Source organism: Protopterus annectens, chromosome 9.part0 (genome assembly GCF_019279795.1).
Source record: "Protopterus annectens isolate FY-2018-M chromosome 9.part0, PAN1.0, whole genome shotgun sequence".
Taxonomy (NCBI): domain Eukaryota; kingdom Metazoa; phylum Chordata; order Ceratodontiformes; family Protopteridae; genus Protopterus; species Protopterus annectens.
The window spans coordinates 247147118-247168822 of NC_056743.1; the positions used below are offsets into that span (position 1 = coordinate 247147118).

General features: G+C 40.3%; 1 protein-coding gene across 1 annotated transcript in view; it reads right to left on the bottom strand.

The window, feature by feature from the left end:
• Window positions 1-350: 350 nt before the first annotated feature.
• The window catches only part of LOC122811165 (oxysterols receptor LXR-alpha-like), a 516654-nt gene continuing 495299 nt past the window's right edge, over window positions 351-21705 (bottom strand). The window contains exon 9 of the mRNA XM_044082826.1: window positions 351-8202. Coding sequence (XP_043938761.1) covers window positions 8056-8202 — 147 coding nt within the window. The 3' untranslated portion in view covers window positions 351-8055. The remainder of the gene's footprint in view (window positions 8203-21705) is intronic.

A 21705-nucleotide genomic window follows, 5' to 3' on the forward strand; every position in this document is an offset into this window, starting at 1 on the left:
AAAGTTAATGTTATTATGTAGCAGTCATATACAATCAGTAGCACAGCTAGTGCAGGGCAAGAAGAGCAACTAACTGCTCAGGGTGCAAAGTGTTGCAGGAGCAATAACCACCCGATCCTGATACCTCTTTCATTAATGCAATACTAGCTTTTAAAAGTCAGTATTGCATTTGTGGTCAAACCTGACTGCTGTGGCAGTCCGTGTGTGGTCTAAACTGTAGCAACTGTTTGCTACATTTGCAGCAGGCAGTTTGCTGCAATTTTTAAGATTTTTTTTTTAAGTAAAATATGAGTGCTGTAGCACTCCGTGCAGGCAGGGTATAAACTGTTGCAACTGTTTTTTTTTTTACATTTATAGCTAGTAGTTTGCTACAGATTATAAGAAGAAAATCTTATTTATTTTAATAAAAGTGGAGATGGGGGCAGGGCACAGAAATGGGAGCCAATGGGCAGGAGGGTGGGTGTCTTGTGCATTTGGCCACCTGGTTGGTGGTAATAGAAGGAATGTCCTTTTTTATCTCTTCAGTGTAAGAGCCTGGGTGGGTGGGGCGTGGATCTGTAAGAAGCCTTTCATTAGACAATGAAGTGCTTTTTTTGCTCTTCAATGGAACAGCTTGGGGGCTGTGGCTCTGGGATCTGCAATAAGCTGTTCATTATATTGTCAATAGTGTTACAGTAAAGTGTTTCTGAAGAGCTGAGGGAGTAGTGCGCTGGTTTATGGTAGTGGCACAAGGTGTTGTCTGAGTCAGCTATTCTTCTGCATATAATGCAGGCACTTTATGCAAGTACAAACACACACACACACACACACACACACACACACACACACACACACACACACACACACACACACACACACACACACACACACACGCGCGCGCACACACAAAGGTACATCTCAGAATGGTGGCTAGGTTGCAACACAGTAGGGGAGGGAAGATGATAATATATAAAAATTCTGTTACAGTCATTCAATATAGGAAATCCAGTTTTAGATGTCCCCAAGGGTGTATGTATTTGTGTAGGTGTGTGCGTGCGTGCGCATGTGTGTGTATGCGAGCATGTGTGTGTATGTGTACATGTGTTTATCAATGTGCATGTGCTGAGTAAACCAAACTTGTCCCTGTTAAAAGCCTCTTCACAGAGACAGTTGTATTATATTATATATTATGTTTTAATTTTGTTATTCAGGACTAGGCTGTTATTGCTGAAACCCCTCCTTAACAAGTCATCAGTACGTATACTTCTAGTTTAGCATGTATCATTGGAGTAGGATGTTAACTTGGATTTCACAAAGTAATTTATGAATTTAAAGTAGGAGTTAGATATCATCTGTAAACTAACACAAGTAAGGCTGCATGCATTAAGACTGCTTGGCAACTTGGCACTCTATAAATATTCCTTCACTGCTCATTACCTCCCATAACCCATAATGTACCATGCAAGTCACTCTCTGTACATCTGCGGTAGCCACAACAAACTAAAAAGAAAATTATATCATTATTTATATTGCATTATGTATCATATATGGGTTGTTATGCAATTTATGAACATATAGATCATAAGCCCATTGACTCATAATTCAGGGAAGCAAATAAATGGGAAAATTATGAATTTAGCCTCTTGTAGGACCCAGGTTAAAGTTAGTTTTGGAGTTTCAGTGAAGCAAAAGAATGAGTGAATGCTGAACTTGCCTCCCCATCAGGACCCATGTTAAAGACCATTCTGGAGTTTCTCTGGGTCAAGAGATTAATGAAATTGTCTCAATAAAGTGTGGTTTGATTAGTAATAATCCAATTGGTTGGGAGGATGGCTTAATGGTTAAGGTGTTTGCCTTATAAACACAAGGTGCAGGGTTTGAGTCTCACAAGGGATAATTGGATAAGCTTAAAATGGCTCACAAGGGGAGTTAGCTTAGTACTAAAACTATGAACCTATATCTTTGCATGGGAACACTGCATTTATAGATACACATACATTTTTACATGCATACATATTTACTCACTCCCTATACCTAATTATTCTTCCTCCTATGTCTATCTTGTAACCCCTTCTACTACCGTGGCCGTCTTCATCCTTACTTACTTAAATTAATCTTATATTTAACTTCGTATCTCTACTGATCATTTTGTATGTAATCTAACTTCTAAGATGTACTATGTATTTAATCATTTTTCTGTATTAATTTTTCTGTATTTTTTGTTTGGAATTGTTTTTGTAACCTTATTTGTAATTTTTTTCTGTATAGGGTCCCCCCCTCCCCGGGCAATGGTCTCTTGCTCAGTCAGACATTCCTGGTTAACAAATGTCAAATAAATAAATAAATACATTTATGGAAACACTGAATGTAGCCAGTCTTTTTGTCAACCTACATATCATTGAGTGGAAGCTATTGACTACCATCAAAATGAAACATCAAAGTGGGAAAATTGTGAATTTACAGCCACAGCACCCATATTAAAGCCCATTCTGGAGTTGTTTGGGTGGCGTGCATGCAGCAGAATAGTGAACTCACTCACATGGACCCATGGCAAAGCCAATGTCGCAGTTTCATAGTATATTCTGTCACTCTCATAGCTTCCTGGTATACGGAGTAGAAGAGAGCTCCCCCTTACCTTTTATGTACCATAAAGCTGCCATATTGTCTGTTTGTTTGGTTATGACTCCTGATGGAAGGGAGTCCTAGAAGGCTTAGAGGGTCAGAGGGATTGCTGTATGTTCCAGTATGCTGATAAGCATGGAAAATTCAGATGACATCAAGACACCATGAACCATCCACCCTTTGTAATAACTTCCACCCCATGGCTGATGCATCTGTAGTGACTGTCACCAATGAAGGGGAAAGACAGAAGGGATTGCCTAAAAAGAGACTATCTCCATCCAACCATCCAACCACTACTACAGATGTCACTTGCAAGTGACATATGCAGCTTTTTTGCTCCACTGAATTTGTATTCTGAGAACACAGGATGAAGGGTATACTGAAGAACTCCCATTATAAAATCTTGCATAAAGAATCATGGAAATTGCCAGTGTCATGAGACTGAGCAACATGAGATATTAATAAGCTACTGCTATGAAAGAATTTTAAATAACAGAAACTTTGGATTGAAATTTCTGAGCTCTGTTCTCAGGGAGTCACATTCTACATAAATGGGTGCTCAGGCTGCAATCTATACATGTCAGACACTGACAGCACTGCAGCTGAGACTGGGCTATATTGATGGTTATTCACAGGGATCAGAACAAATGAATCACATATTCTTTCACAGATACCTGTTGAGTTACAGAAAGAGAAAGCAAGGGGCCAGTAATTCAGGTATGTAGTTACAGGTCCACTGCTACCACAGACATACGTTTGATGAACATCCTAGGCTAAGGTTATACCAAATGGTATGGTTTGAAAATGGGAGTGACTGGCTCCAGATATGAAGCACAGATACCTTCTGGACTGCTTCCTGATTTTTATGTGAAGGTGGGTGTCCTGGAGGTCCCCAGAGCACACCCAATTTGCCTATTCAAGTCAGGAAATGATTGCATCAAGATAATATAACAGGAATTTCTCTCTCTCTGGATGAATCAGTTTAGCCTGCTTAAGTCTAAGATGGGCCTGAGGTCCTTTGTCTTTTTTTAACAACAAAATTAACCTCGAGTAGTACCTGGACCCTTTTTAGTCTAGTGGAACCTCAAGGAAGGTTCTTTTTTCTAAGAAGATGTTTGAGACCTCTACTTTTGACACTCTTTTCTGATGGATTGATATGTGACAGGAGGAGAGACAGGGGTGTTGGGGCTGACTGGAAAGCAGTTTTTTAACACCTGGTAAGTACTGCTCTCACCCATCTGTCCATAGTGGTTGTGGACTTCCCTACTGAAAGGTGAAGAGGCAAATAACTCATGACTGCCTCCAGAGGGGAGCAGTCTGACAAGATGTCAGGACTGTTATTTCTCTTTTGCTGGAGGACTCCGACTGCTTGAGGATTTCTGACAAACATGACCATGGCCACAGCCTTTCTGGGAGTTGATCTGATTGTCTGAGCTATCTCCAAAGTTCTATTTATTTGGTCACTGCCCTTTGAAGAGAGTTCTTTTGGGTTCTTGAAAACTTAACACTTATTGGGTTATATGGTAGCTTGGTGATAAGATCTCTGTCATATACTTCTGGTAACCAGGGTTCACTCCTGAACTGCAGTCACTAGCCAGATGATGTTTGCTTGTTCTTGCCATATCTGCATGGATTTTTTCCCCCAACCCTATCTGACCTCCCACTTCTTTGCAAAATCAGTGACTCAAACACAACTGCTGTTATAATTTTACTCTCCTATTCCATCTTCTACATATGTGTCTTAACCTTAGTGCCAAATATCTCATATCCATAAAAGGAAACATTTATAAAAGTTGCACTGGTGTTCTCACTGAAGTTCATAGGTTCAAAAGTAGTTACCAGGCTTGCAGGCCAGTTGACCACTGAAGAACCCAGCCCAAATTTCCAGTTGCCCCTAAGCAGTGTCTGGTTACGTGACTTGCTCAATGTGACACAGTAGGCAAATGAAGGGTGACTGAATCAAACCCTGTACCACAGGAACTACAGCTCACAGCCTTAACTCTCTGCATCAGCTGCCATAATTTCTTCAGCTAGGCATGCCTGTGAACAGTGATGTCAAATGTCACAGCTCCAGAATAAGCATCAGCACATTAAATATCACCCATCACAGTAAGGTTTGCTGTCATCAAAACTGTTGTGATAAGCAAATTTGTTTTGCCCTTGACAGGTCAAGCTAGCAAAAAGCTGATGGTGTGCATCCGCCTACCAGAATTTTATCTGCAGAAGTCCATGATATGGTCCAAGTAACTAAGCACCATCAGGGAAAAGTCCAAGGATGCATCGACCTGCTTTCCTAAGTGGTCAGCCACTCTGTACTTGTTGCTAAGAAGGTGTACTGCAGGTTTCTGGGGTGTGGGAGTATTCCTGAAAGCCACTGCCAAAACCAAAATGTCATGGTTTAGAAGTCTTCAACCAAAAACAGCTATCCATGGGAAGAGGTAGCACTCTGTCTGCTTTCCTGAGGATCTGTAATTGGGTGATCAACCAAGAAGTTAATGGGAGGATCTAAAAGCATTCTGCAGCTTTCACTACAGGAAAGACATAGGGGGTCAGATGGCCAAGTTCACTTTTGGCTCATAACTTCCTGGACTTTCCTGAATTTATAGACATGGCAGGGTGCAGAAAAATTACTGACCTACTTCACATCACCCATGTCAGCCATGGGAGACTTTATGCAGGAATCAATGTGTTTCCTTTTGTACTAGGCCTTCTTGTGTACCTCAGAAGGAGACGGTTTAGAAGAAGACCACCTTCTAGTAGCTAAAGTTAATAAGAAATGCTGCACAGTTTGGGTCATAATGTCCTCAGCATGAAGATGCAAATTGGACTGGTCAGCAAGAAGTGCTGGTGCAGAAGCAGAAACTGGCACAAATGTGAACTTGGTAGAACATGAATGCCACAGCAGTGAAGCATGCTGGAAAGTCAGAGCAGTGAAACATACTAGAAAGTCAGAGCAGTGAAACATGCTGTATTGGCACTAATGTTACAGACATCAGGGGCACTGGACTAAGATTACCCTAGACAAAAACTTTTTGTTTGCTTTCTTTGCCTTAGCTGCCTGTCAGTTTTTAGCCTCCTTCCTGCCAAATGACCGATTCACTCCCCATCACTGTGGAGACAATTGACCACGCAGGGCCATCACAGTGAGACAACTAGTAGGAGTGGCTTCAGATTTTTTTTATTTTTATAACCTCATGTTCACACTCGGTGAAGGGCAGGCAATGGGCTGATGGCAGAGACCATACCATTACTTTCTTAATAGGAATTCCCTTCAATGAGCCATACACCTCTTGCCAAAGTCAGAGTATAGTTTTCCATGGTCTCCATCAGGAAGACTACACCACCCAGTATGCCACTGAGTATACACTATCCTCCCCATCCCTGGGAAAAAGGAGAGTTGAACAGACCCCTTCACTTCCCTCCCTCACTGCTTGGTTCCTCCATTGTCAGGGCCACTAATCAAATCCCAGTCACCTGATTGGCAATCACAGTTTTATCCTTGTGCAACCCAAAGCCAGACATACCAAGACAAAAACTGTCCTTGTTTGTGGTTCACTGAACTTGAAGAAGAAAAGTATTTTTTCCTAGTTCTTCCTTTTTCTCCAAGTTTATGTGATCTTGGAATTAGCATATATAAAGTTTGAACTGCAGGGGATTGCCATAAAATCTGCTTTATGTTTTGTTAAACTTGGAAGTGTTGTCATTTTGTGCTTGCAGCAGTCCAAGGTTTTAGACATTTTACTTTCGCTTATACACATATCGATTAAGTGATATATGATTATTTATAGTGGATCTTGAGAGAAGACCCACATCTTAACTTGTCACACAAGTAGCAGCACATGGACAGTGCAAAAGGGAAAGAAGATGGAAAATGACAATTGAAATGAGCACAGCTAGTAGAAAAAAGGGCTAAGTCAGCAGAAGAAAGGAATAGCAAACCCACACAGGTTTAGGTACATGTCAGGGGAGGGAGGTATTTAGTGGCTTTGGTCTGTCAGTTTTGAAAAATGGATATATAGGCAATTTGTTATCAGCTGATTTCCCCTCCCCAGTCAACTTCCTTCCTGAGAAGGGCAGCCTAGACAAAATATGTAAGAATTTTAAGAACATATCTCATTTTCTGGAGGTAATGGCTTCAGTGTTCTGACTTGATAGAGGGGGGAGACTGGAAAGAACAGCAGCTAACAGACAAATGATGTAGGGCACAACAGACCTTCATTAACTATGCAAATACATGTTGTGCTAACATCATTATATGCAATCATTCTTGGTAAAGCACAATGGGGAAATAGCATGCACAGTATGGATAATGGTCTTGCCTCAAAAGATGGCAGCTCATGGTCCCTAGGCCATCTAGAACTGGTGGATTTCCAATGGTATCCCTTCAAATTAATACCAGCAATTATGGAAGGAGAAGCAGAGATGGGAAAGGTTCTGCAGTTGTCCCTGACCAGAGCCCTAAACAGCTAATTAAAATAAAATAAATGGATACCATCATGTTATTTCTACCACAGAGGGCATAGTCTCAGCACACTGGTCACTGAACAACACCTCTGAGATACCATAAATATTTATGTGGAAGTGCCTGGTGTTCATTCATGCAATAATGTTTCAACAGGAAATTTCTTATAAATCGGGTGATAAAGTTTGAATGGAGAGAAAGATACTACACTGGGAGACTCAAATGTATGGACTTGCCCAGTTTCAGATGAAACAAAGAGAGAAAGAAAAAACTGCAAAAAGACTGTGGGTCTCATGGTACAAATGTGCCCCCATGAATACCGAGTGACTACCTCTGATTTGGGGGGGCATTCCTCTGTTTTATCACTCCAGGTCTCCTGAAGTATATATCAAGTGTCAGAAGAAATGCAATGCAGGCTGATTTTCTTGAAGCAGAAATCTATCTTGGTTTTATCAGTGTCAGACTGGTACACAGAAGATTTTCACTGTTCTTAAGAATACAAGTAAGTGTCAATTACTAAAAGGAGAAAACACTTTTAAAATTTTGTGCTCTGCATTTTTAACAGATGAGTGGCAACCAACTATTTTGTCAACATTGCATCTATCTCCTCATGTACCTGCAGAAGAGACAGTGCACATTGTCTTCTTTCACTGACTTAAGAGTTCCTTTTTTGACGTCTCCTTCCCTTCCCCTGAGTTCCATATGCTGGCAGAATCTGCATTACAATGCCATGTCTAATTATCTTCTCTTGCATCCTTTGAATCTTCATTGATTTCTAGAATTTACAAGACCAGGAAGAAAACAGTTCTATTTGTCCATGCTTTTGTGATTCTGCGTTGCCAGCCGCAGTCAGTAGTGTGCAAGAAGGTAAGAAATCTGCCCTTTAACTGTGTACATTGTCAGGGGGGATGACAGAGAAGGCATCATCAAAGCTCATCAAAAAAGTTTTTTTTAGTAGTCCTCAACAAAGGGAAGGGTGAAGAAGGTCTAATTTATTCATGGACATCCCAGATTTCTGACAGTAGAGGTGGCAGCTTCTTATCCTGCAGCCGCAATGCAAACACTTGTTCTGAGTGGACACTGCTGAGGGTTCGCAAACTCACCAGCTTCATCAGCATCCGTGGGAACATCAGGTGATCCTGTAGAGCAAAGAAAATGACAGAAAATAAAAATTAACAATTTTCTTGATGCAATAAATAAGGGTATGCATTTTAAGTGCTACCAACAATCATGTAGCATTCTATGTACCTGTTCTGCCTGTAATTTTTATGTTATTAAACATGGGTAACGAGATTCTTCATATATATTTTACACCTGCTTAAAACCTCTACAGCACAAGAAATTCTTTGGTACATGTGTTAGTCTGCTCACATTTGCACCAGATTTTATCATCCCTGGCATAGTTATGAAAAAAAAAAGGCTAGAATTCAGACACTATACTGTTGCCACTGCTATGTGGGCAATGCAACACTGCCTAATAGAGTGATGTTGATATCATGGGATTCAGAGATGCAATAAAGCTGCATGAGGCAACAGCTGATTAGTGACTTGTTATCATAGTCCTGGATTGAACACTGTGCAGTTACAGGTAACAACACTAGTATTGCCCCAATCAATTTATGCAAAACAGCTGCATAAGCACCTAAAAACATGTACACACACCCACATTCAGACAGATGCAGTCATGTTCATAAACACACACACACACACACACACACACACACACACACACACACACACACACACACACACACACACACACACACACACGTATGGAATCACACAGGGGAACACACCTGCATACCATACATGCTCCACAAATACTCATACAAAGGGGTTTGTAATACTTTCCTTCTGTGGAGCAGATAGACTCACTCTAGACACAGAAGTGAATGGAGTATGTTCTCCAAATAGAATGGTAGAGCTATTCTTTGAATCACTCTACCTCACTATTCTGATGCTGGCAAAAAGTTCCAGGGAAGTACACATGAGTAAACAACATTAGCTGCAACCATTGACTGCCACATTTGCATGCAGCCTTCACGGTGAGACTAGTGACCTGCTACAGATAGCAAACTTCTTACCATAGTGGCAGTATGCTAGTCTCTGAATCGGAAGACTGTAATACATTGAACAAGTTTGTCCAAAACAGGTTTGTTCACTGCAATGCAGTTTTCTGAATCCTGGACTTTTACAATAGTGTTTGCCACAAATTTGGTTCAACTCTCACCCCCCCCCCCCCCCACACACACACACACCTCTAAAAAAAACGTCTGATGCAAACTTGAACTAGTGGAAGATGACAAAGATACTGAAGGTTAAAGTTAGTTCACCTTGAGCCTTGTTGCTGACCTGTGTTTTGGAACAAAGATGGAACACCAGGAGTTAGGGTAAAGAGTTAACAAGGATTTTAAGCATGACCAACTCCACTCCAGATAGTCTAGAACTCCTTTTCCTTCATTCCCTGATTTGCATAAAAGATTATCTTATGCTGTTTAGGTAACAGAAGCTGCTCAATTTGAAGGGATGAACACACTACCCTATCTTTACATTGTAGTCTGATCCACCATGATCCTGCCACTGGTTCTGATGATATCCCTGTCTTCAGAAGACTCTGTCTCTCTCACCACAACTCCCACACCATTTCTAGTCTGTCCTCCACCTAAGTAGTAGAGACTGGATCCCAAGTCAAGTGACTTTGCTGCAGTGACCTTCCACCTTGTCTTCTCAATACACAGAATATCGGGTTTCCTTTTTAATCTCATGTTATTTGTATCCAAGCTGCATTCTGTCAGTGAATCTGTTTAATATATAATCATTAGTTTATTTTTGGTAGGCTGATTGGGTTTATATCTGCTTTTGCTCAATAGAGTTATTCCAGATAGTCTAGGTTGTACAAATGGGCACTGTCAGCTTTATGGCAGACATACACTGACCAGCAGGGATGCAATGACCTCTCCCAACTGTTAACCATGGGTCCCTGACAGAGTTCAGAATAGGCTGGGTCCTTAACCCACTTAGCATTGCCAAATACACATGCCCCTTTCTGGTGACATAAGACAAGACCAAATTACCTACAGCCAATTTTACACTAGCCCTGGCAAGATGCATAATTTGGGGTCCTTATCCCCCTGTATATGAAAATACTTCACACCACAGTTGATGCCTAAATCACTAGATCTACAGAGCTGGTAGATAAATAGGTACCAAGAGTCTGCTGCTCCCCATCACTCCATTTTGGGTACACTCTGTTGGCATACCTCTCAAGTTCAACTTGGATGGCTGGTTCTCTTCCAGCGATAAGCACAATCAGGTGTCTGATGTTCCTTCTAATTATATTTTGTGTAAATTCTGTTTGCATACTTCTCAAGTTTAACTTGGAAGGTTGACTTTGAATGCATCACCAAGGAAGGCTCAGTGAATAAAGACAAGCAGGTTATAAAAAATCAAATAAAAAACCACCAACCAACTCTAGTCATCAAGAAGAATGTAAGACTTTAATATGTACAAATACCAGCAATTCAGATAGACAAAGGAAAGGAACATTCCCATGCAGGAAATATAATTTCTCTAAATATATTACAACCAACAATCACTTTATACGTCCTGTCACTACGAAGACATATTCATAGAAGTTGTATGCTGACTGTGACTCTAAAAATATATCTAGCATGTTGTGGAAAATGTACAGCAATTTATGAAGGAAAATCTAATCTCAAATTAAAAGAATAGATTTGCAACTATATATCAGATATTAGAAAAATGATTTCTATAAATTCCCTTTTTAAGTATATGAATGAGACTGATGATAAATGTACATTTAGTTTTGTGGTGCTACAAGTATTATTTGAGAATAGGAGATGTGGTAATTTAATTACAAAAACTGAAGAAATTAAACATAAATGAATAAATAAATATATTAAGAGCTGATGTTCCTCCAGGATTTAATGGTATAAACAGTTTAAAACCACTTTTAAAAACGAAAAATGTGGTAATATTTATTAACTATTTTGTATTAAAGATTTCATGTTTTTATATTCGTTTAAGATGATAATTAGACCTTATACGCTTTTTTTTAATGGAATGTGTGTGCATGTGTGTGTGTGTGTGTGTGTGTGTGTGTGTGTGTGTGTGTTTGTGTGTGTGTGTGTGTGTGTGTGTGTGTGTGTGTGTGTGTGTATGGATTCAATAGCAATCTCAAAATACTGAAATGTTGAATTTCAGTATCTTAAGACTGTATAGTCGAAAATCCACATACCCGAAAACCCACATACCCGAAAACCAAAATCGCGACCATGCACACACACACACACACACACACACCACCAGACAAACACACATACACCTACCTAACTATACTACAAGAAACAAAACAACACACACAAACACAACATAACACACAAACACACCTACCCTACCTATAAACAGGGGGGCAAGCCCCCCTGCACCTCCCCATGTGGGGGCTGCACCCCCACACCCCCTACTTATATATACTAACTCAGAGGTTGCACTAAACACACAAACACACAAAACCCACCACTACACACACTCACACACACTAAAATCCCTACCTAATACCCTTACATAAACACCACTTACCTGAATCCCCAGCTAAATCCACAAACCGTACCACACGTCACGAATGCGACACCACAACAGAGGATACAACATTTCCACATTCAATATAGTGCAGTTTCTCTTTTAATGCTTGGCTTACCTGTTGAGTATATGCATTTACTCCATAATGATCTCATATTTTCGCAAATGGTATCTTTAAGAAATTGGTTTAGGTCATGTGACCCTTGGCCTTATAAAAGGTTTTATGGTGACACACTGTCTTACTACCTGATGAAGTTCATAGGTATTTACTAGGCTGATGACCACAAGGGCCTTTTTAGGCCTAGCCATGCATCCCAAATCTCTGACAAGTTCTGGTAACATCGATAAGTGTAAGCAGGGGCTTGGGAGGTGAAACATTGACAAGTAGGGGCCTGGGAGATGAACCATTTACAGGCTGCCTGTGTCCATTAGAGATATAGGTGCCAAACCAGGGATGAATTTCCTGTTCCCCATCCAATTTTCCAAGTTACACTTGAATTGGGTTAGGGAGGAACTCTGCTTCCCATGGATGGGGAGCCTGTTTCAGTGAAGGGGTAGTCTCTGGGATACATAACTGTCTTTCCAGCAGATCCTACTTAAAATCTTGATGAGTGGATGGGAAATAGGAAATACACCCTGGGGATCACTTCTGTGGCTTTGCTCGACAGGGGCCCAGGAAATGAACCTTCTTGGGTGGCGTAAGCCAGACAACCTTGTTGGCTAGGTTTACTTAGGACCTTGGACCGATAGCCTATTACCTACCTATTTCACAGCCAAGGTGTAAGTCTTTAAAATGGATAATTTTGGAGCTGTTTGTTTTCCAGATATGTGGTAGGTCCATCAGAGTGGGGTCTGACAATGCCTTGTATGCCAGGAATAGATCTCCCCTCAACAGCCTGTAGGAGACAGAATACAGGGATAGGGCCTTGAGGTAGTCCACATAGGGCATATTACTTCCACCCTGTATTCTTTTAGTGAAGAACCTCTGTGGACATTCCAATTATTGGATATGCCTGGTTAGGTACACACCAGAGGGGGTGTTCTACTTGATGATAAGTCTGATTAATGTTGAATACAGTGGAACAATGACTTGCACCAACATGCCATACCTTTGTTTATAAGTTGTGCAACACAGAACAAATTCTTCACTACTGTATCATGATCAAAGGCTAGGTGACTGTCTATGTGTATCCCCAAGTCCCTGATTACTGGGGAAACTCTTAGGGGGTATTTTGTCAATATGATAGTTACCAGGGGTGGATGACTTCCTGAAGTATACTATTATGGATTTCTTGGCATTTAGTTTTAGTACATGGCTCTGGCACCAGTTGTTTGTTTGTGTCAGTACTTTCTGGAGAACATTTGTGTCAGTGGGTGATTTAATGACAGCTCTTAATTTGCAATCATCTACAAATTTAGTCAGACAGAGGCCACTGACATTTGGTCTTCACTTCTGAGAAGTAAACGCCAAAAAGGAGCAGTCCCAAGCAGATCCCTGAGGGGCTCCACTTGTGACTGGCCTCTTTGTAGAGGTGGACTCCTCAATTCTAATTTCCTGAGTACTGTCTGTGAGCCAGCTGGTTATCCACCAGGTGACAAGGGTTTGTACCTAACCTCTTATGTTTGTCAACAATGCCCAAGTGGGGGAAATTGTGAGGGATTGTGTCAAATGCCTTGGTCAGGTCAAGGTAGGCAGTGTGAACCATTTTGCCTTCATTCACTGCTTTGGTGACCCTCTCAGAGAAGTCCACCAAGTTGAGTAGGAATGACCTGAACTTGATGAAACCAAACTGGGTTGGGTCCACTGTCTGGAGGTTTCCTGCGTTGTTATTTATTTAATTTTTAAACACATTTACCGAATTATCACTTGTGACATAGGCCCCCTTTTTTAAACAAGAAACATCTTTATTAAACCATCATTTATAACATAAATCATATGTTTATATAAATGAAAACGAACCAGATTGAAACAATCCTAGTTGCAAGCATTTTACATCACAAACCATAATGACACACTCCCAGTAGCAAACATTACACATCACTTACAATCTACCCAATAGTTTTTAGTCAAACATTACATATCTTATTTAAGTCATGCCTTCTCTTAAACCTCATTTCTCCCCTGTATGTATTGTTCCCACAATTTGCATTTTTTCCTCTGTAGTTTGTTCCTACCATTTTCTAAAGATCTTGATTCCAGTTGTTTTATCTCTGTTACTATAGTCACTATTTCTAATATAGTTGGTTTAGATTTTGATTTCCATTTCCTAGTAATTGCTTTTTTGGCAGGGACCATAATTAGACACAGCAAGGCCTTACCGTGTCTGTACAATTCCAATTCTGTACCATAGCTTAGAAAATGAATCTCCCTCGCCACACCAGTCTGACCACCCAGCATCTCTGACAATGCATCCTGCAGGGAATTCTTAAAGTCCACCAGCTCACTGCACTCCCAGAAAATATTCTCCCAATTACCTCTTTCTTCCCCATCACACCTCCAGCATTTGCTATCTACCGGAGGAAAAATTCTCTGGAGTCTACTTGGAGTATAAAAGTATTTGTGTAAAATTTCCAAGCAAAAATCCTAAATCTTATAGATTTTATTGCATATTTGGGAGATATACATATATCCTTCCATTGTTTCTTTTGTGAATTGCTTATCCAATCTCTCTTCCCAATCCTTTCTAATCTCCTCTGATTGTTTCTTAAAGCCATCATGCAATATTTTATATGTTCTACTAATTATTCCTTTTTTATGGCAACTGCTGTTCTAGATTCTACTAAAAACTCTACCAGTACCGGTCATTCGTTTAGGATCCCCCTATTTCTTTCTCTTTGCCTGTACTCTGATATCAGTTCTTGATAGGGAAGGCAATCTCTAACCTGCAGTCCAAATAAATTCTCGGCCTCTTCCCATTCTATTACCTTTCCCTCTCTAGCTATTTACATCCCAATACATTTGGTTCTTTTGTCAGTTTTCTCCAATAAATACCAGCCCCCTCTTGCCTATTGTCTTTATCCCTAATTGCAGTCATCCCTATAGGCAGAAGCTCCTTTCTGTATTCCTGTGTTGAATTAGTTCTCAGAATACGTTTTGCTACTTTATGGATATAATATTCTGTATGATTGTTGTTATTCTCCTTAAAGGCCTGCATCCAAAATCCCAGTCTCTGCTTGTTTCTTGAGCTTCCCCCCATTTCAACATCATCCCTTTCCACTTTGAATTATAGTTTTCTGCTTGCGCTATGTATAGGAGCCTTAACTGTGTAGCTCTGAAATACCTCTTCAAATTGGGTAATCCCATTCTGTTCTGTTCCGTTCTACTGGAAGAATCAGCTTATCCCACTTCACTCTTGCTGTATTCCACTTCCAGATAAAGTCCTTCAGCTCTTCATTAATTACTATCCACAAATTCTCCTCTGGTTGAAAAAAATATGCCTGACCTGTGTATAAGACTAAAGGAACTAAAAACATTTTGACTGCTTGTAACTTACTATCCATATCCATATAACACAGCTTACACTTTCTCAGTTTTTGTATTGTCTTTTGTTTAGTCTCTTCCTACATATCCTTAGCTGCCACATCAGAATAATTTTTGATCCATAATCCTAAATATTTTATTTTACCATGTCCCCATCAGTACAGATACTGCTGAACCAATTTGTATGTGGGTATATAATTTACCGCTGTTGCCTTTGGTTTAGCTTCATTAATTTTGTATCCTGAAAAAATCTGAAACACTCTCAAAATGTTTCACAGCACTGTAATGTCTCTTTCTGGTTTTGTCAGGTATAAATTAATGTTACCAAAACAAAGTAAATAGAACCTTGTCCACCACGGCTGGATATAAATGCTTTATTTAAAATACCAAAATGTAAGCACTTTCACAGTCTCTATGACTGCTCCCTCAGACAACTTTAAACAACTAAAGCACATTATTTGTACAGTTAGAAATGAATTAACAAGTAATTGATAGCAATTAGGGCATTTAAAATGTTCCCTACACTTTGCTACTAAAAAACATATAATACTTAATTTACAACCTTGTTTATTAAAAAAAATTAAAAAAATGTATTCACATTTGTCTACACATTTCAAAGCGCTGTGCATATGTGTGTTAACGTCTGAGTGCTCTAGCTTTTAAGAATGGTTTCAGTTATACTGCTTCATTTATACCTGGTGGTATGTCTGCATTAAGTTTAATGATCCACCTCTGCTCAGCTGCTTCAGTCCTATTTCTCACATCACCTCTTCTCATCCCTTCTCTAATAACCTCTAGAACAAAAAATTTGAAAGTATGGTCTCTCCCTTCTGCCTCAACATGCTTGGCCAATGCACTGTTCTCCTTTCCATTAATGATGTCTCTATTGTGTTCTAATATGCGGTCCTTAAACATTCTGTTTGTCTTCCCTATATATAAGACCATGCATCTCACACAGAAACTAAATACACAACATTCTTGGTTCGACAGTCAGCACAGCAACTCGCATGAATTACTGTCCGACTGTATGTATGTGTAAAAGTAGTGCAAGAATGTACGTATGTATGTATGTGTAAAAGTAGTGCAACAATGTATGAATTTGCATGCTGCACAATTTCTGCACATGTAGGTCCCTAGTCTGGAAGATGCAATAGGTGGCTGAATTGTTTGTGTTTTATAACATAACTGTTGTTTAAGACATTTTTTGTTTTTAAAGAACAGTAGAGTGTCCTCCAACACTTTTCTAAGCTCATCTACTGCTGTCAAGATGTTCTATTTCTTCCTGAACACCTCACAGAACACATTAATGTCACTAGAAAATTAAATTGTGAATATGATCTTCCCATTGCCCGATCTATTCATGTCCGATGCAGAACCCACCTACTGTGCAAAATAGGCTTGCCCTCTGTTCCCCCTTTCTTTTAATGATTCTTCTATACATTTTACCAGTTCCTTCCTATATTATCCTCTTTCTAGAAATTCTTCCCTGAGACTATCCAGACTGCTATTAACTGTGTTTCATTGTTGTGCAGTCTCATAATTCTCAAAATCTGACCCTTCATGACATTTCTATTAATGTGGTTGGGGTGCATACTTCTTCTATGGAGTATGGCATTCCTCCTGGTAGGTTTCCTATACAAATTAGTTTCCAATGTTCTAGCCTCTGATCTCTTGACTGTAACATCAAGAAAATCCATAATCTCTTGGGAGAAATTACATGTAAGCTTTAGGAACGTAGTGGTAGCATGTAAGTATCCCAAAATGTCTTGTAACTGTTGTTCAGAGCCTCCCCATAGAAGGAAGATATCGCCCACAAAACGAGTGTACCACAGCAAATATTGGTTATATTTGCTGTTTTGTAAAAATGATGCCAAGTTCCCAGTGAACCAAGGTAATATTGGCGTAGCTATTGGCACAAACCGTGCCCATAGCTATGCCTATCTTTTGTACATAATACAGATCTCTGAAGACAAAGACATTATTTTCTAGAATGATGTCCAGTAAGTTACAAATCAAATTAATTTTGCTGTTAGTGTAGACCCTTTTAGTACCTAGTTGTTGTCTGATATTGTCTATGCCCCAGTCATTCGGGATAACCGTGAATAATTATGCTACATCTAGGGTCACAAAATAATATTCACTCATTAATCCCTCAGTTTTACAACAACAATTTTGTAAAAACATCTTAGTGTCTCAATATATGATCGTAAGTATCTAACACCGGATGCAAGCATTTCTCAACATAAATGTACAATGCCTCTGTCACCCACCCCTTACTCGAGACTATAGGTCTCATTGGTGGGTCCATGGCATCCTTATGTACCTTAGGTAGTCCATATATAATAGGTACAAGTGGAGCTTCTGTCGCAAAATAATTGAATATGTCTTCTGAGATCATACCTGTTATACGTAAGTCAAAAATCAAAAAGGACACTCTATCAGTAATAGCTTTCAACTCTGTCCCATTAATTCTTACATATGTGTAATGGTCACTGAGCAACTGATCCATTCTTGTTATGTAGAACTCTTTGTCCATGACAATCACCCCCCACCTTTGTCTGCAGGTCTAATCTCAATGGACTGCATTTTCTTAAGTATGGATTTTCTTGATGTTAAGTATGGATTTTCTTGATGTTACAGTCAAGAGATCAGAGGCTAGAACATTGGAAACTAGTTTGTATCGAAAATCCTCCAAGAGGAATGCCAGGTGATTAAGGAGCTGAGTGTGAATGCATACTTCTCAAGTATTTTTGAGATGGGGAAAGAATGGTGATAGGTTGGAAGTTAGAGATGTCAGACGTATTGCCACCTTTATGAAGTGGTAGAATATATGCTTTTTTCCAAACATCAGGTATATATGATTCCTGAATGGACCGACTGCTGAAAATGTTGATGGGGTATGCTATGGAGGAGGCTGATAGTTGTAAGAATTCTGCAGGTAGGTTATCTGGTGCATTGGCACATGGTTTTAGTTTATGAAAAAGCTTTTGTATGGCTGAGGTAGGTATGGGGTAGAGTGAGAAAGTGGGTATTGTAGTAGATGGGGTATGTACTAGTGCAGAGTTTAGTGGGTCTGTGGTGATGGGTGGGAAGGTGGTAGTAAGCTTAGCAATGGTGTCAATGAAATAAGAGTTAAAGAGTGAGGCTAACTCAGTGGGAGTTTTTTCTGGGTTTGGGCATGGATCATGGTTAGTTCCAGGATGGAGTAGGGAGTTGATTGCTCCCCAAACTTTCTTGGGGTTTTGCTTATGTTGGTTTTGGAAGTATTCATTTTTGTTTTTGAGTACTAATCATTTGGCCTGATTGCGAAGTTGTTTATATTGCGTGAGGTTGGAAGGAGTTTTATTTTTTAGTCAGGCTTTGTCCCTAGAGAACATAATTTGCTTTGTGGATTTGGCAAGCCAGCTAGCATGTTTTGTCTTAACTCTTTTTAGCCAAAGAGAGGCAAGACTATTTGGGACCCTAAGAAATGTGGATTGAAGAATTCCACAGCTTCATTAAGTGGGAGAAATTTTAGTGGATTCCAGTTAGTATAGTGCAAAATATCATTAAAAGTATTTGGGGAGAAGTGGGATAGATCTCAGGTCTGTCTATATTGGTATATATTTTTATTTACTTAACATTTGTTAACTGGAAAAGTCCGACTTGGAACAAAGCCAATTTTCAGTGGAGGGCCAGGGAGAAATGTTCCAGATGCATGTCTTTATAATGTGGGAGGAAACCGGAGCACCCAGAGGAAACCCACATGAATGCAGGGAGGACATGCAGACTCCACACAGAAGGCACCACAACCAAGAATCAAACTGAAGAACCTGTTGCTGTGAGGCAACAACACTACCGCTGCACTACTGCATCGTCCATATTTGGTAAAGTGGTGGGCTTAACGTATTATGAATGTTGGTGAGTGGTCACTTATACTATCTGGGAGTGTACCGGAGCTGGAAATCTTATTAGGTTCAGAAACCATGATCCAGTTTAGGATTGAACCTTTGCTATTCTTATTGTCAGGTCTAGTAATATCAGAAATTAGCTGAGTATAGATGTGAAGGTTGATGTCAGAGGAGGGATTGTTATTGGAGATATCTAACCAATTAATATTAACGTCACCTAGGATGACTGTTCCATTCCTTTTATTGTTGGCAGTCCAGCTAAGAATGTCTTTGAGAATGGGAATATTGTTGTCTGGGGGAATGTATATGACTGTGATACAAATGTTTTTACAGTCATTTAGTTTTAAGAAAGTAATAAGTAACTCTGTGGTGGAAAAGAGGGGAATAGGCTTTGAATATGGAATCACTGTGAAGGTGCTTGGATATAGTAAGGCAATGCCTCCGCCTTTTTTGTGGAGTCTACCTGTTCTAAGGCATGAATAGTTTGGGGGAAGAAATTCAGAATCCTTTATATATAGTTTTAGCCAGGTCTCCGTTATGGCTGTAAAGTCTGGTTTATATTGATGGTACCATGCATGCAGAAGGGGGATTTTATTTTGTATACTTTGAATGCTGAGGGTGTTGAAATTTAAGGATTTTGTGGAGTTAGGGGCATTTTGAGAGGAAGGAGAAGGGCCAGGGTTAGGGTGTATATCACCACACTGGACTAGGCTAAGATGAGTAGGAAAAGTATTTGGATGGAGCTTCTTTTTTGGGTTCCTAAAATAGTTATGGACAAAGTTACTAGGAAGATTATAATGTGGAGAGAGGATTGTCAGTTTCTTTTGTAAAATTAAATCAGTGGCATACAGACTAGAGCAGACTGGAGAGTAGCTGGAGGGGATGACACTGTGGGTAGATATTGTGGATGTGGGTTTAGGAGGTATATAAGTTGGGTGAAGTGATCAGAGTTTTAGAAGGCAAGAGATGTAAACAGTAAAAATAAGGAGAAATATGCTGACTATTACTCAAGTACTAACTCCCTTGCCCAACATTTCCTAGAATTTATAAACTCAAATGCCCTGAAACAATTGGTCAACACTTCCACCAGAGGTGACAACATATTGGACCTGGTCATCACCAACATGGGCGACTAGTGCTCCACACCGGAGGTCAACCCCTCACTGGTTAGATTTGACCATAAACAAATCACTTTGGATATCCACATTCTGCCCCCACCCCCGGACAAGGAAACCACCATGAAAAACTTTTCAAAAGCAAACTTCACATTACTTAAGACCGAGGTGGAAAGTTTCAAAGCCCCCATGCTAAAGGATAACATTGTCCAAGCTGTAAAATCCTTTACTAATACATTATACGGGCACCTACAAGAATGCATGGATTGTGCTATCCCAAGTAAAACCAAGACTCACTCCTCCAAGAAAAGGAAACCAGTCTGGTGGACTCCTGCCATAAACAAGCTATACAATAGAAGGAGGAAACTAGTATAGAAAAGAGTAAAATCCCAAGAAGGGAAGACATCCCTGATCAGTATCAGCAAGAAACTATGATCCCTCATAAAATAATCCAAGGCGAGTTTCGAAAGAAAAATTGCCAAGGACTCCAAAGATAACCTCAAGGCATTCTGTAGCTGTGTCAAGAATCTAAGTGGCAATGCTCAGATCTGCTTGGAGTTAGTGCAGAATGGTACAAAATACACTGAACTGACCAATATTGCCAACATCCTGGCAGAAAGGTTCAGCGCACCTCACCCCCCTCTCACCCCCAAAAGGGCCCATAACCATACCAGAAGAATGTAGAGCTCCTGAAATCACAGACACTCAGGTTAAAACAGCCCTCTCCAAAGCCAAAAACACAGCATCAATGGGACTGGACAGTGTCCCAGGCTGTGTCCTACATGAGCTCAAAAATGAACTAACCCCTCACCTAAATACACTGTTCAAACTCAGCCTCTCCACAGGTTACGTGCCCATAGAGTGGCACACAGCAATGGTTATTCCGCTCCACAAAGGTGGAACCACAACAGACCCCAGGAACTATCGCCCTATAAGCTTGACTAGCTTGGTCTGCAAGGCTATGGAGTGCATCATCATGGAACTCATTAACAGAGACATTGGGAACCTTCAAACACTGGACCCTACCCAGTTCGGCTTTGTTAAGGGCAGATTATGCCTCCTAAACCTGGTGGATTTCTTTGAGACAGTTACCAAGGCTATGGATGAGGGAAAGGTGGTCCACACAGCCTAACTAGACTTCGCAAAGACCTTTGACACCATTCCCCATTCTGGTATTATAGACAAGCTCACCAGGCTGAACATAAACCCCTACATCACGAGATGGGTTGCCAACTGGCTCACGGACAGAACCCACAAGGTAAGAGTTGTGGGAGCTAGGTCTGACTCTAAACTGGTTACAAGTGGTGTTCCCCAAGGCTCAGTCCTAGGACCCCTCCTGTTTGGCATATACATCTCAGAGGTACAGGCAAGCACAGGAGGACTATGGCTGACCAAGTTCGCAGACAACTGCAAACTAGGGGCTATAATTGACTCTGGCTGACACAGACATCCTTCGAAAGGGTCTCACTGAGATGGACACCTGGTGTCAAAATCATGGCCTCAAGCTAAATGCCAAAAAGTGCATAGTCATCCCCTTTGGAAAAAACAAAGTACCCA